Here is a 14584-nt window from a genome sequence, read left to right as displayed (position 1 = left end):
ATGTTGCCTTCACCCTTAATTAACTCTTCCTCCTATCTCCCACAGCTAATTAGTCACCATTCTTGTTGACTAATCCTTCATAATATTTCCCTGTATCCACCCCATCTCCTTAACAAATTCTTCACCGCATTCACAAACCATCCCACGTTCTCCTCCATCAATTCCAGTAAAGTCTCTTCCTTGAACTCAACTTTTGCCACCTCTGACAGCACGAGGCATATTGGCATTGATTCAGCATTTTTTAAATGAATGTCCAATCTTCCCAGCTAGATCTTAAGTTCCTGAAAAACAGGAACAAAATTTAGTGATCTCTTCATTCCTGAGTTTTCTTGATGAACAGATGACCAGTAACTGTTTACTGTTGACAATGACTTGTTTTCACTTAAAGAAAGAGTTTCCCTTTAAATATCTAGCTCTGGAAGCAGATTTAAATATAACCAGGTTGCCCAAATTAATTTTACATGCTTTGGGGGACATTTGACATATAACCATATAACATAAGAGAGGCAACTCTTTTGTTTTGGGAAAAGCATCACACTTAGGGTTTGGTCTTGCTTCTCCTGTTAACTAGCCAATAGCCAAGTTTCGTAACTTGTAGCTTGCTCACCTGTTATATTCCTGTCTGATGGAGTTTATTGTGAGGTTTAAATGAGGTAATATCTGAGAGTGCTCTGAACAGTTCAGAATCTATGTAAACAGACACTCATGTCACAGAGTACCCAGAATTGACATCCCACGGAGGTTTCAAGATAGTCTTTTGTTAATCTCCTAATTAGATACCTCCAGCAATCTTAGCAGGTTGATTGAAACACCTGTTGTGTCATAACCTACACAAAACTAATGTTGCTTAGTTAACAGTTGACCCTGTCTGCCCACAATTTCTTCAAGGAAAGTGCATACCTGGTGCCTGCTATTCCCGGGCTGTTTGACAGGGTCCGAGATTCAGACGGCTTTTGCATTTTTTTTTTTTTTTTTTTGAGGAAGATTAGCCCTGAGCTAACTGCTGCCAATCCTCCTCTTTTTGCTGAGGAAGACTGGCCCTGAGCTAACATCCATGCCCATCTTCCTCTACTTTATACGTGGGACGCCTGCCACAGCATGGTGTGCCAAGCGGTGCCTTGTCCACACCCGGGATCCAAACCGGTGAGCCCCCAGCTGCCGAAGCTGAACGTGCAAACTTAACCGCTGTGCCACTGGGCCAGCCCCGGGCACACCATTTTTAACAGGTGGTAGTCGATTCACAAGTGGGGATTCACTTGAAAACAGCTAATTCTGTCTCCTCTTTGCCTGAAAACTGCTTGCAGGGTCCCGTGTCCCTTCACCTCATCTCAGAGGGGGTGGGTAAGCCTGCAGTCCTGGGGAGGAGCCCCTTAGCACAAGTCATGCTGTCTTATCAAGTGTTTGTTTCCAGATGCATCTGCCATGTGAATCTGGGCGTCATAAAACAGAAGATTACAGCTTATTTAGTTATTTGCCTACGGGTTTTCTTGTTTTTTTAATGCTTCATTTATTTGATATCGCTGGCACCTTTCACAAAGCCTAGCACTTGGTTCTTGCTCAATAAATACTGAATTAAATGGACAGGTGCAGGAGAGAGAACGCTGCACAAGATGGTAGTTTTAGTCTCCTTTTTATTTCCCTCCCCATCTCCCCTCCACGAAACAGAATAAATCCTAGGGGGCCCTCAGCCCTGCTGGTCCAGACTCAGGCCTCGGTTTACCTCAGTGTGTTGTCTCCAGATCCACTCAGCCCCGGGGGCCAGGCTTCCGAGGAGCTCCCTTCTTCTCCCACTTCTGTCATTTACCCTCAGGCGCCCAGGGGTTTCTTGTGTCCTGTCTTCCAGAGGATCCCTCTTCTACCTAAAAAGAGTTATTACTTGGGTGCTCTCTGCTCAACAAACTCTTCTAAAAAGAAATTCATTTGTTGAACTCATTCAAATGTTTTTGTTTATGACAAGGTAATCTTTAATGCATTATCCCCTCCTGGGATCCTTGCATTAAAAAACGATGACAACAAACCCTTTGAAGATAAAAAGGATTAACCAGAGGAATGAATTCCTGATGGTGGAGGTCGGTGGGGCTGGCGGTTGGGGCTGGGAGGAGAGAGGCTCTGGGGCAGCAGTACTTTTCCTTTGCCCCTCTAAACCTACTTGTAGAACTGGCCTGACTCAAAAGAGAAAAAAAAAAAACTTTGTTTCACCCCGAAACGAGCTTGTGATTCTCTCCTCTACATCCTACAGAAGTGTTGCAGAAGTGTTATAGGGGGAAGGGAACAAATTTCTGCCCCAGGAAATGGCTGGCTACTGTAACCTTTCTGAGTTACTGTCATTGGTGGACCAGGTGGTGGCAGTGGGCGGGGAGTCGGTGGGGATGGATGGCAGCTCAGCTCAAACGTACTTCTGTCTCCAGTGTCCGGTTGCTGGGGTGCTCCCAGCCTGCTGTGAAAGAGGCTCCGGGCCTCTGAGCCTGATTTACTCGAGTCTGCTGTCAGGCTAATGCCTTGCTCTGCAGCATTCCTTATGTCCCCACTACAGCGCCAGGGTTGTCACTAGGCTGTGTGACCTCTCTTGCACTTCTTTCAGCTAGTTACCTACTGGTGTATGATGGGGCGGCTCCCTGCTCTCTTCAACCTGCTCATCTCTGTTCTCCTCTGAGCAAATGACTAGTGTCTAATTCTGTAAACCAGGTGCCTGCTATTTACACTGCACATGAAGCTGGCAGTGTGAGCAACTGCCGCTGTCATTTGGTTGTGAGATGGAAATTTTGTGTCTTATTTTCTCTTTCTGAAAAGTAATTGACACAACAGTCTATAAAAACCATTTGTTGGGACAACATAGATGGACCTTGAGGGCATTATGCAAAGTGAGATAAGTCAGACAGAAATGTGGGCTCTCAAAAAGCCGAACTTGGAGAAACAGAGTAGAATGGTGGTTAACAAGGGTCAAGAGGTGAGGGAGATGAGGAAATGTTGGTCAAAGGGTACAAAGTTGCAATGAGAAGATGAATAAGTTCTGGGGAGCTAATGCACAGCATAGCGATCATAGTCAACAGTGCTGTGTTACGTACTTAGAACTCGCTAAGAGGCTACAACTTAAATGTTCTCACCAGAAAAAAGAAATGATCGTTATGTGACGTGACAGAAGTAGTAAGTAACGCTGCAGTTCTAATCATATTACAATATACAAATATATCCAATCAGCTTGTCGTCCACCTTAAACTCACACAGTTATATGTCAATTGTATCTCAATTTAAAAAAACACTTGTTACTTGCCTAATTGGAGAATAAATTTGCATACGTTCTTAAGCAAGGCTTCTATACTCTTTTCATAATCTAGTGACTAGAATAGTCTAAATATTTCCATTTGAAATATTTATTTGTATCGCATTTGAAGCATCATAGCTTTATTCTTTGCAATTTAATTTTTTGTTTCTAAGTTGAAAGAGGGAAATAACTGAATGATAGATATGCTATAGATTTTATAGCTGGTATTCCAGATTTTAAAATCACAGAATGTAAGCGAACAGATCATGTTGTGCAAAATGGCCTAATGCAAGTGTCAGCTCCCCGGTTTCTTGAGACAGCCGCTCACCCTTCAATTCGGAGGCAGGCTGCGTCTTTCCTCAGGTGCCTTTGGCATTGGCTGGGGTCTCCTGGGCCTTGCCGCCATGCTACTGAAGGCAGCTTCTCGAGAGCCTCTGTTTTCCTTGTCCCAGCTCCTTCTCAGCAGCAGGGACATTTTGGTGACTGAGGTACACATTTACAGGCCGCCATTGAGATGCAGGTTTGTCAGCAGGGCATCAGGATGCACACAGTCAATGCCATCAAAAGAAGAGGACGGGTACTTCACAGAGCCTTCTGTATTTTCAAGTTTGATTCAAAGTCACATAATTTGGGCCACGGTACAGATGGTGTGCTCCAGTGAGAGATGCTCGTAGAGATGTGGGCCTGGAGAGTCCATGGCCTTTTCCTATCTGCACATTTAGGGATTATCCTCAGGGATGGACGGGTTCTTCCAGAGCAAGATGAAATGAGAGTAAGTACCCTGGGCATAGTTCTGTGTCATTGTTTAGGAGTCCAAAGGCCAGGCGAGAACCTGCCCCGACCACGGCTCTGTGGTCAAGCCGCCGCAGCTGCCTGCCACTGCCCCCCGCCCCCTGCCTCCACTCTGCAAATACTAATGGCTGCTTGTGTTGCCTCCCCACAGCTATTGACCTGCTCTACTGGAGGGATATCAAGCAGACGGGGATCGTGTTTGGGAGCTTCCTGCTGCTGCTCTTCTCCCTGACCCAGTTCAGCGTTGTGAGTGTCGTCGCCTACCTGGCCCTGGCCGCACTCTCTGCCACCATCAGTTTCCGCATCTACAAGTCAGTCTTACAAGCTGTGCAGAAAACCGACGAGGGCCACCCTTTCAAGTGAGCGCCCTGGCCGCCCCCCGGGCTCCTTCCCTGGCCTGTTTCAGCCCCGTGTGCGCGGGTCACGTTTCTCTGAGACCTAACAGACCACACATCGTCTCAGTGATGCTCTGTCTTTGAGTAGCTAACATTTCTGGTGAATCTGTAAAACAAACTCAGTTATCCCTATTCTAACACTATTGCTTCATTGAGTTTTTATATTTTAATTACTGCTAATCAAATATTTAATATTAATTTATATGATATAAGTTGATGCTTAATATTAGTATTTTATATTTATTAATAATAGTAATCATAATCCATTATAGGTGTACAATGTGTTATAATTTCAGGCGTGTTTCAACAGTTGGTCCTGCCAGCTCTGTGAAGAAGGCAGGGCATTATAATCCCTATTTACAAGTGGGAAAACTGAGGTTCTAAAAGTAAAGTGACTTGCCCAGGGGCACCTGGCCAGCAAACAGCACAGAGCCAGGATGAGTGTGTTCAGATTGTTATTTCCGGCTCTCTGGAAGTTTAATACCAAAGGGCCAACCTTGCGAGGGGTGCAAGGTTCATGAATAGTCTTCTAAGATGCCCTCCTCTGCGCTTTTATACTGGGGAAATCTGACTAGAATGGACATTGAAGAGGAGGAAATTTTTTAAAAAGGCAGTATACTAAGAGGATTTATGCAGTGTGGCAGAGGGAGGTGTTAGGACTGCCAGCGGGTGCTACCCAGCTCTGCCCAGTTTATCTCCCGACTCTGGGCCGTGAGCCCCGGGGACTGTCAGCACTGACTGTCAGAGTCACCTCTCCCCAGGTGCTGGCCCCAGAGTGCAGCTCCCCTGCAGGTGTCCCTGCCTCCTGTCACAGAGGAGGGACAGTTCTGAGTGCTGGATGAGACCTGTAGATGCTGCCGTGGAGTAGCTTTTGGGCCAGCCCCGGTAATTCACCAGGATGCCTCCGAGTCCTCCCTGGCTCTCGCTGACCTCACCGGTCCTTGGAATCAAGGCCTTAGGGCACCAGGCTCCTAAAGGAAAAGACGCCCCTATGATGAGGGCTTGCTGAGAAAGGGAAAAGGCTATGTCAGACCTCCCGTCTCAGCCTCGGCTTCCCTCGTCAGTGTCAAACCCAGTCACAGTCTGAGCGTCCCTGCCCTTGGCATACATTTGGCTTTCTTCTCATGCAGAGTTAATGGGTCTTCTGGGCTATAACCTGGTTGCACAAGTTCCCACCCCCAAGGTGGGAAGAGTGGAGAATTGGAGGGTCATCTTACGTGGCGTGTACTACACCACCTCGGTGATGCCAGCCCGTGACGAGGGTTGGCACCTGGGGAGTCCTGTCCTGCCCCAGCCTCTGCCCTCAGCCGTCCAGACGGGCTGGTTTCTCCCATGTTCTTGGCCCCCAGGGCTGTCACATTACAGGGGGAAATGTCTCTCATTTGGCTTATTTCTTCCAATACCAGTACGGAACTTAGGGTCTAACTACAATTAGCTCAACTACTTTATCTCCCTTTAGGAGACGAAGTTAAAATATAAAACTTTCCTTTGGCTGAGTTGTTTTTATCAGTAAAAGGAATATCTGACTCAGAGAACATCTGGAATCAAAGCATACTATCTAGACAAATCAGTATTTTCCTTCTTTTTTCTAACGGGGAGAAACATAAACTCCCTAAAACTCAAGCCATCACTGCTTTACTCTTCATTGCTGTTCCCAGAGTTAGACAAACACTGTAAGGATTCTAGAAATATCCTCCAAGGAGACAATATGGCGCTGTCTTAAAACAGAGTGGAGGGAGGGAAGGCGAGAGGGGGGATGGACCACTGTCGGGACCAAACGTGGCCGAACAGAAGGATGGAACTGTTGGAGGAGCCTGGTTTCTACCCAGGAGCTACATTTAACCATTGGAACAAATGAAAAATGCGGTTGCTAACAATGCTGCTGTTCATGGAACCAGTGAGCATTTTAACATGGCCCAGGTCCCTTGAGTTCTCAGAGCTCTCTGGATAAAACCTGGAAGTATTTTCCAGAATTTAAACATGAAATATTAAAGTTTTGATGACAGATGATCGTTGGCAGCTAGGATTTTCAGATATCTCAATTATTTAAAAAGATGATTCATCTCCACTCAGCCAAGAAGAAATGGGGACCTTTACAATTACCTGGTGGGCCAGGGACGTATGGGGAATTCAGCAATGAGCTGAGTCTGGACTGACTTTCCTCTGGCCCAGCCGGTGGCCCTGTATTATCAGCTCACACCATAAGGCTGTATTCGGGAGACAGAAACAGTCACAGCGCCCCACTGAGAGTCCTGATCCCTGCGTCCCCGGCACAGTGGCGGGGGGGGGGGGGGGGGGGGCGGGCAGGGTGTGGCGCCCACAACCCACTGGCTGGCAGAAAGCCCCCAGCATGGCCCGCTGTCATCCTCAGAGGGCGAGAAGGCAAACTCAGAGTTTCACGGTCCCTCTGACGGAGGTCTCTGGGTGGTTTGTTGACAGGGCCTACCTAGAGCTGGAGATCAGCCTTTCTCAGGAGCAGATCCAGAAGTACACAGACTGCCTGCAGCTTTACGTGAACAACACGCTCAAAGAGCTGAGGAGGCTCTTCCTCGTCCAGGACCTGGTGGATTCCTTAAAAGTACGATTGCTTAAGCCCTTCACTTGAATGTCTTGAGTTTTGTTTTCCCTAAAGGTATGATATAAACCACCATGTAAAGGAGGATAAGAAGCAAGTACTGCTTATATTCCAGAGTCGGGAGACGTGCAGCTGTAGGGTACCGGGGAGCTCATCTAGTCTAAGCCCCTCATTCTACAGAAGCCCAAACTGGCAAAGAGGCTAAGACACTTGCCCGCGGCTGCCAAGGGAGTCACTGGCAGAGCTGGGATCAACCTAGGTCACGCAGCTTCCAGTTCTGTACTTTTTACAACACACCAGGTTGCTTCTCCTTACCTTTTTCAATTCCTCAGCCATTTTCCTAAAATTAATTTTAAAATAAAAATCTAGTTTGGGAAATGTGAAAAATATATATAATTTTTCATTGAAAGAAACTCTGGACTCTGCTGATAGTAAGAGGCCCGTGTCCTTACATGGTGCGGGCTGTGAGACTGTGCCCCCGCGAGGTGGAGGACCTCGGGTCCCGGGTGTTGCCCCTGGGCTTCTCGTTGGACTCACTGGGCTTCTTTGAACGAGCTGCTTTGACTGCCCCGCGATGTACCTGTAAAGCCGAAGTCTGTCAGCCACGATGGGCAGGGCCAGGAGCAGAGGGGTGGGGAGCCCTGTGAAGTGGCTGTGAGTGTCCCCTGCTCTTGCAGCATTTTGTGCACACTAGCAGGGTCTTGTACCCGGGGCTGCTTGGTTCCCGTTCCAGGAAAAGTGAGTGATGCGATGTTGACCTCTGAGGTGCTTTAGTGGAATAATGTCTTGGCAAGCAATGACTAAAGAGAGGCAGCCAGGAGATTATAATTACTTACCTTAGGCCTTGAAGGTGACATTTCTACTTATGTTTGAAATGTAAGAATTGTGGGCTGGAGCCGGGGTCCGCAAACCTCATCTGCAAAGGGCCACATAGTAAATATTTTAGGCTTCGTGGGCCACACAAACTCTGTTGCAGCCACCGAGCTTTGCCGTTGTAGCAGGAAAGCTGCCAAAGCCAATATGTAAATGAATGACTGTGGCCATGTGCTAATAAAACTTTATTTACGGACACCGAAAATTAAGTTTCATATCATTTTCACATATCATGAAATGTTATTCTTGTTTTGATTTTATTTGGCCATTTAAAAATATAAAATCCATTCATAACTCATGGGTCATACAAAAACAGGCCAAGGGCCATAGTTTGCCAACTCCTGCCCTGGATTATTATCTCACTGAGTCTCTTGAGCCTTATAACAAAGAGACCCAAAGCATTCCCAGAGAAGTGAAGACTAGATCCTCTTTCTGTAATTCTGATGAGCTTTAAATGCTCTTACATTTCCTGTTGAATCCATGATGTGTTTTACCTCAAATTCTAATCCAAAAAAAAGTCAATGAAATGAGACTCTTATCCATCGCGACGGTTTTAGAAGCTCTGACGGTCATTTCCTTCCTCAGTTTGCAGTCCTGATGTGGCTCCTGACTTATGTGGGCGCTCTCTTCAACGGGCTGACCCTGCTGCTCATGGGTAAGGCAGGCGAGTGTGTCACTGTCCCGTCTTCCTTCACACGCTGTGTGAGCAGATTGCTTCCTGGGCTGTTGGCTGTTAGCTTGTTTTACTAGATTCCTGGGAACAAATGCCAGATATCCCTGAGTGCAGAACATTTCCCTGACCGTGCAGTGCAATTAAAGAATAAAATATATATTACACATCAATAATGAATTTCTTAGTTTGGCATTGATTTTTTTTCTTCTACCACAACTGGTTTTATTTGGCTTGTAATATGTGTCTGTTTATAATGGCAGTTGTGGACAGAAATTCATTTTCGTCCTGGGAGGGCACAGTCCACCCTCATTCCAGGAATATGACAATATCTGTAAAGGGCTCAGCATCCTTTCATTTTCCTTGTAAACTGCCCTGCCATCTCTTAGCTAAAAGCTGGCTATCATAGATAAAGCTACAGTATCACATAACTATATAAAAATGTGTCTATGAGCTGATTCTCACTGCTAACTCTCAGAATTTTAATACTGTGTTTGTTTTTCACCCAGCTGTGGTTTCACTGTTTACTCTACCTGTAGTGTACATTAAGCACCAGGTAAGTTCTATGTGGTGTCAGACATTCACGTTCAGTTTTGACCTCATGACCTTTAGATGTGCTCATGGTCTCTTTCTCTTTGTAGGCACAGATTGACCAATACCTGGGACTTGTGAGGACTCACATAAATGCTGTCGTGGCAAAGTAAGTTACATAGCTCAATTCATAAAGCGGAGAGGACGTCTTCAGTGGGCATTTGAGTGGATTAGGTAGGGAGAATAAAAGGATAATAAATAGATTGGTTTATGATCATTCACTTATTTGAGTCATATATTCATGCACTTCCCAATTATATTATTTCAGAAAATACATATAAATTTAAAAACTCTCAAACAAAACTTTCAGTGGTTTATTTCGGGTATCATGATGAGTGAGTTTTAGTGAATGAATGATATTAAGCTCTATCTGGGGACGGGTTCATATCCAAGAATGAGATGGGGTGGAGGAAAGAAGGAAGCTTGACTCAGAAGTAAAATTAATTTATGACAGTGCAATTGAAATAAAAACGATTAAATTAACAAACACTTTCCACCTTTTAAACAATAGATATTATTGATTTTGCAAACCATTGAAATTATTTTTAAAGCTTTAAAAATTAAAAAAAATCTTTAAAACCTTTGTTACATTTTAAATTACACCATTTCAACTCAACAAGTGTCTGTGTTTGCTTGTTTAACACCCTTGCTTTTTAAACCTGAGTCTTAAATAGATTCTACTTTATGTATCAGGAGATAAGGATTCCAGTTGTGAGTATCTACAGCTAACATGGTCATTAAACTTAGTTCTCCATAATTCTTGAATTAGTATTTTTAGATATGTCTCCATCTAAAATGATAGGTTTTCTGTTGTCATTATTCTTCAAGGTCTTGTTTCAATCAAAAGCTGACCTGGGCTTCAACTACAAATACATGTCACAAAAGGCCTAGACGTGGCCCACATGAACTCCCTCTAGTAATTAGAGTCATGTGGCTGGACCTAGATGATGGTCAGAATTAAAGGGAAGTGCTTTAGATAAAGACGTATAAGACAGAACAAATAAGGAAACCAGCCATTTTAAAGTTCCTCTGTTATTAGATTTGCATATCATCAGTTATAATTCTCCCCGAAGGAGATAAAGATTTTTGTTTTTATTGTGTGTTTATATTCTTCTTCTTAAATTCATGGTGAATTTGGATCTGTATCAGATCTACAGTGCATTTCAAAATGCCTAAAATTATTAGCTAGGACCCAAATGCAATCAATACCTAATGACAATCAACAAATTAAGGATAAATAGTCATTACTTTGTATTAAGAAATGGGAGCATGTTATAGTATGAAACTTGGTGGTGCCAAAACCTGGGAAACCTGTTAAAATTACTAACTCCTGGATTCTTACAACAGATTTATAGAATTAGAATTTCTAGGCTTAGGGACCTGGAATCTATCTATCTATCTATCTATCTATCTATCTATATTTTTTTTTAAAGATTGGCACCTGAGCTAACAACTGTTGCCAATCTTTTTTTTTTTTTTTTTTTTTTGCTTTTTCTCCCCAAATCCTCCCCGGTACATAGTTGTATATCTCAGTTGTGGGTCCTTCTAGTTGTGGCATGTGGGATGCCGCCTCAACATGGCCTGATGAGGAGTGCCATCTCCACACCCAGGATCCGAACCAGCGAAACCCTGGGCCACTGAAGCAGAGCACACGAACTTAACCGCTTGGCCATGGGGCTGGCCCCTGGAATCTATATTTTAATGAACTCCCTGGTTGAGTTTTTGACAGTTAGAACTGTGTTCAGGAACTACAGCAAAGAACTCCAGAATAGAACCTTGAAAATTGGAAGAAAGAAGTTCTAGTCCTAAATTGTCTAATACTTAGTTTGGGAATCTAGAACAAGTGATGTCTATTAACTTTTTATTTGGTTGGTTGGTTGGTCCCAAAAGGAGACGTACCTATTATGCCCTGGGTACTGCTTATTACAGGCACAGGGGGTTAAAGACGAATGAGATGATCTCAGACCTATCAGTGTAGACAGAACTGTAAAGAAACAACTAGAAGACAATATAAGAACTACAATAGAGTTGTATAAATATTAAGGTCAGAGAGATGAGGAAACAACTGTTCCTACCTAGAAGGGATAATGGAAAGCCACTAAAATGAGGGCCCCTGTCTTAGTTCAGGCTGCTATAACAAAGTACCATAGATAGGGTGACTTACAAACAACAGGAATTTATTTCTCACAGTTCTGGAGGCTGGAAGTCTGAGAGCAGGGTGCCAGCATGGTCAGATTGTGGGAGAGCCCTCTTACAGGTTGAGGACTTCTTGCTGTGTCCTCCCTCACAGGGTGGAAGGGGAAGGGAGCTCCCTCGGGTCTCTTTTATAGGGCACTAATCCCATTCATGAAGGCTCTACTCTCATGACCTAATCACCTCCCAAAAGCCCCCACCTCCTCATACTGATGTGTTGTGGATTAGGTTTCAACATATGAACTTGAGGGGGATGCAAACATTCTGTGTATAGCAGCCCTGAAAGATGGGTAAATATTCATCAGGTGGATGATGAGGAGAAAGACATTGCAAGAAGAACAAATCAGCAAAGGCAGAAGCATGAAAATGTAGGTCATGTTCAGGAAGCAGTGAGTCAACCAGAGTATCTGAAGCTTAAATGAGCGGAAAGATCAACTAGAAGGAGTCTAGGAAGAGAGGCTGAGGTCAAGTGTTGAATGCTGAAAGGAGTTATGACTCCAACCCAACAGGAATAGGCAGCCCCTCGTGTTTTTATGCAAGGGGTTGATGTAATCAGATATGTTTTGCACAGATCACTATGACAGTCTAGTGGGAGGAGAATTGGAGAGGAGAGTATAGATGTGGCCGTCAGCTAGGAGGCTATTATAATTCAAACTAAAGTGACAAGAGTATAGACCTGTTAGAATGGAGGGACAGGAGATGGCAAAGAACATACAATGTATGAGCATATGTCTACAATGTAGTTGTTAAATTAAAATTGGAAATCAAGGCTGTGAAAAGGAATAGAGAGGAAACATATTAACCATGAGGACTAATGTGATTTCTGTAATTGAGCTTCATTCAGATTTGGCTCTGAGCTTTTTGGTAGCTGGAACAAAAAGAGAAACTGGGTAATTTACACAGTTCTTGTTATCAGAAAGAAGGAAACAGCCATTCTTCAAGAGAACCCATTTGGCCTGACACTAAATTTTGAAGGAAATTTCTTGGTGGGATGTTACCTCTGAGGCTCCTTCAACCTGTGAAATCCTGACTCCATGTTAGAATAATTCCAGCAAAAGAACTCACACCATTTTAGTGAAACAGTTAAGAATATGATCTTTGGAATCGCATAGATTGGTTTGAGTTCATTTCCGGCATTTTTAGCTGTACAAGCTCATCATAAGTGTTACTTGACTCTCTGAGCCTGTTTCCTTATCTGCACATTGGGAATGTTGATTCTTATACCTCATCGGGTTTGGATATTACGTGAGTTAAATAAGTCTGTGAAGTACTCTTACTTGGACATAGGAAGCACTCAATAAGTATTGGATATCATCATCATGATCATCATCATCATCCTATTACTGCTTGGAGTTCAAGCGGTGTGGAGGACAATCCCGGGCTGGGTCAGGAGACCTCAGTGCCACTCCCTCCTCCATACTGAGGGGATGGATGACCCTGTTCAGTCATTTAACCTTTCTGTGTCTCAGTTTTCCAGCTCTAAAATGGGAGTAATAACACCTACTAACCCATCTTAGAGTTTTAAAAATAAGGGAAAAGGGCCTCAAATTAAAAAGTAAAAAATAAATATTGTAGAGGAAATTAAAGCTTTAAGTAAGGGAGAACATAAAAGAAATCTTCCTCAAGTCAATACAACACTCCATGTCCGGTGACATATATTCTAGGATGACAAAACAGCCTGCGATTTTACCTGGAAGCCCTCTTCATGAGGACTTCCTGAAGGACATCCTGAAAACCGAAATTGGGCAGGAACTGTCCTGACTTTCAATAGAGAAGACTAGATTCTAGAAACTACCTTTTGATTAATTGAATGCCTACTTTCAAACAAAATTCTAGAATGAATTAGTCAAAATGTAGATAAATACTCACAGTAGATTGTTCTGTGATCACTAAACTGAGGGATCATACGGGCTGCTCCAGCCAGTGAGCATTCTGATTCCAGTGGGTGACTCAACAAGTCTTCCTGGTGTCCCTGAGGAGGAAATGGAGATGGATGGTCCAGATGATGGCACAGTTGGCAGAATTCTAGAAGGTTGAGATAGGAGACCCTAAGGATATTCATTATTCTGTCAAATATCTCTCTGGGTCATGTGTGGTAATGTGACACAGGGCCCTGCCTTGGACTCCATTACTTTCAACTTCTCTTCACGTGACTGTGTGAAGACAAAGCAAATATAATCATCCCAGTTCTAGGTGACACACAGCTTGGAGCAAAAGCAAATTCAGAACATGGCAAGCTCGAGATTCAAAACAAATCAAGTGATCTGAGCAAATGAGAATGCTGAACTGAAATCAATAAAATGAAATTAGGGAAAGCAAAACCCTATATTTAGGTGTTTAGTTAGATGCTATTAATGGAAGTATAAAGTCTATATCAAAAGATTTACTGAGTGCCAGGTCTGTTTACCTCTTTATCTGATATTTTCTCTCAAATGTCCCGTAAACATTTCAGATTCACTATGGCCAAATAGATCTTGCCATTTCACCCCAGAACCTTCGGGCAGTGCCATCTTGCTAAATGGCATTATCATTCATCTGGATGCTTAGACCCAAACCAAAGGATCTTCCTTAATTACTCTCCCTCTTTTGCTGCCCACACATTCCATCCATCAACACATCAGGCGGGTCCTGTCAGCTCCATCTCCAAACCAGATCCCTAGACTGTTGGCTTCTCTCCGTTTCCATGTCTACCATATAACCCAGGTCACTGCCATCGGGGACCTGGCCTGCTATAGGTTCCCTCCCTCCACTGTGGTTCCCACCCTCATTGCCGCACTTTTTTCACACAACCACCATATGATCTTAAAACATGAATCAGATCACATCACTCGCCTGCCTAAAATTTGTCGGTGGCTTCCCATCACACAGAATAGAACCTAAATGCCTTACCACCGCCCGCAAGTTCCAGCACCACTGGTCACTGCCTGCCTCTCAGACCTCCCTCCCGGCTCCCGAAGCACACTGGCCACTGCTCTCCTCACTTCCTAGCCTCGTGCTCCCTGTAGGGCCGCTGCACTCCCTGTTCCCTCTGCCCCAAATACTTCCCACCCAGATCTGTGCCTGGTGGCCCCTTCCCGTCCTTTGGGCATCTGTTTCTCAGATCAGTGATTTAAAGTAGGCAGCACCCATCATACCACTGCTGCCCCCTCAATGCCTATCATAGCACCTTGTTTTATAGCATTTATCACTGTCTGAACTCTTATTGATTCTACCTGTTTATTTCTGGCTCCTCA

The 14584-nt window shown here is 44.1% G+C and overlaps 1 protein-coding gene and 1 long non-coding RNA gene across 3 annotated transcripts in view; one reads left to right on the top strand and one right to left on the bottom strand.

Moving 5' to 3' along the window:
- The window catches only part of RTN1 (reticulon 1), a 216761-nt gene that overhangs the window by 200601 nt on the left and 1576 nt on the right, over positions 1-14584 (top strand). For both annotated transcript variants that reach the window (XM_023627825.2, XM_070249822.1), the window contains exons 4-8: positions 4206-4413; positions 6889-7027; positions 8483-8552; positions 9077-9123; positions 9209-9267. In XM_023627825.2, the coding sequence (XP_023483593.2) occupies positions 4206-4413; positions 6889-7027; positions 8483-8552; positions 9077-9123; positions 9209-9267 (523 nt within the window). The remainder of the gene's footprint in view (positions 1-4205; positions 4414-6888; positions 7028-8482; positions 8553-9076; positions 9124-9208; positions 9268-14584) is intronic.
- Positions 8136-13379, bottom strand: LOC138920642 (uncharacterized). Its single transcript, XR_011432156.1, has 2 exons — positions 13221-13379; positions 8136-8651 (listed from the first exon to the last, which is right to left on the bottom strand). It is a non-coding gene; the product is annotated as an uncharacterized lncRNA (long non-coding RNA).

The sequence above is a fragment of the Equus caballus genome, chromosome 24, assembly GCF_041296265.1.
Source record: "Equus caballus isolate H_3958 breed thoroughbred chromosome 24, TB-T2T, whole genome shotgun sequence".
Classification (NCBI taxonomy): Eukaryota; Metazoa; Chordata; class Mammalia; order Perissodactyla; family Equidae; genus Equus; species Equus caballus.
This window is presented reverse-complemented; position numbering and strand designations above follow the sequence as displayed.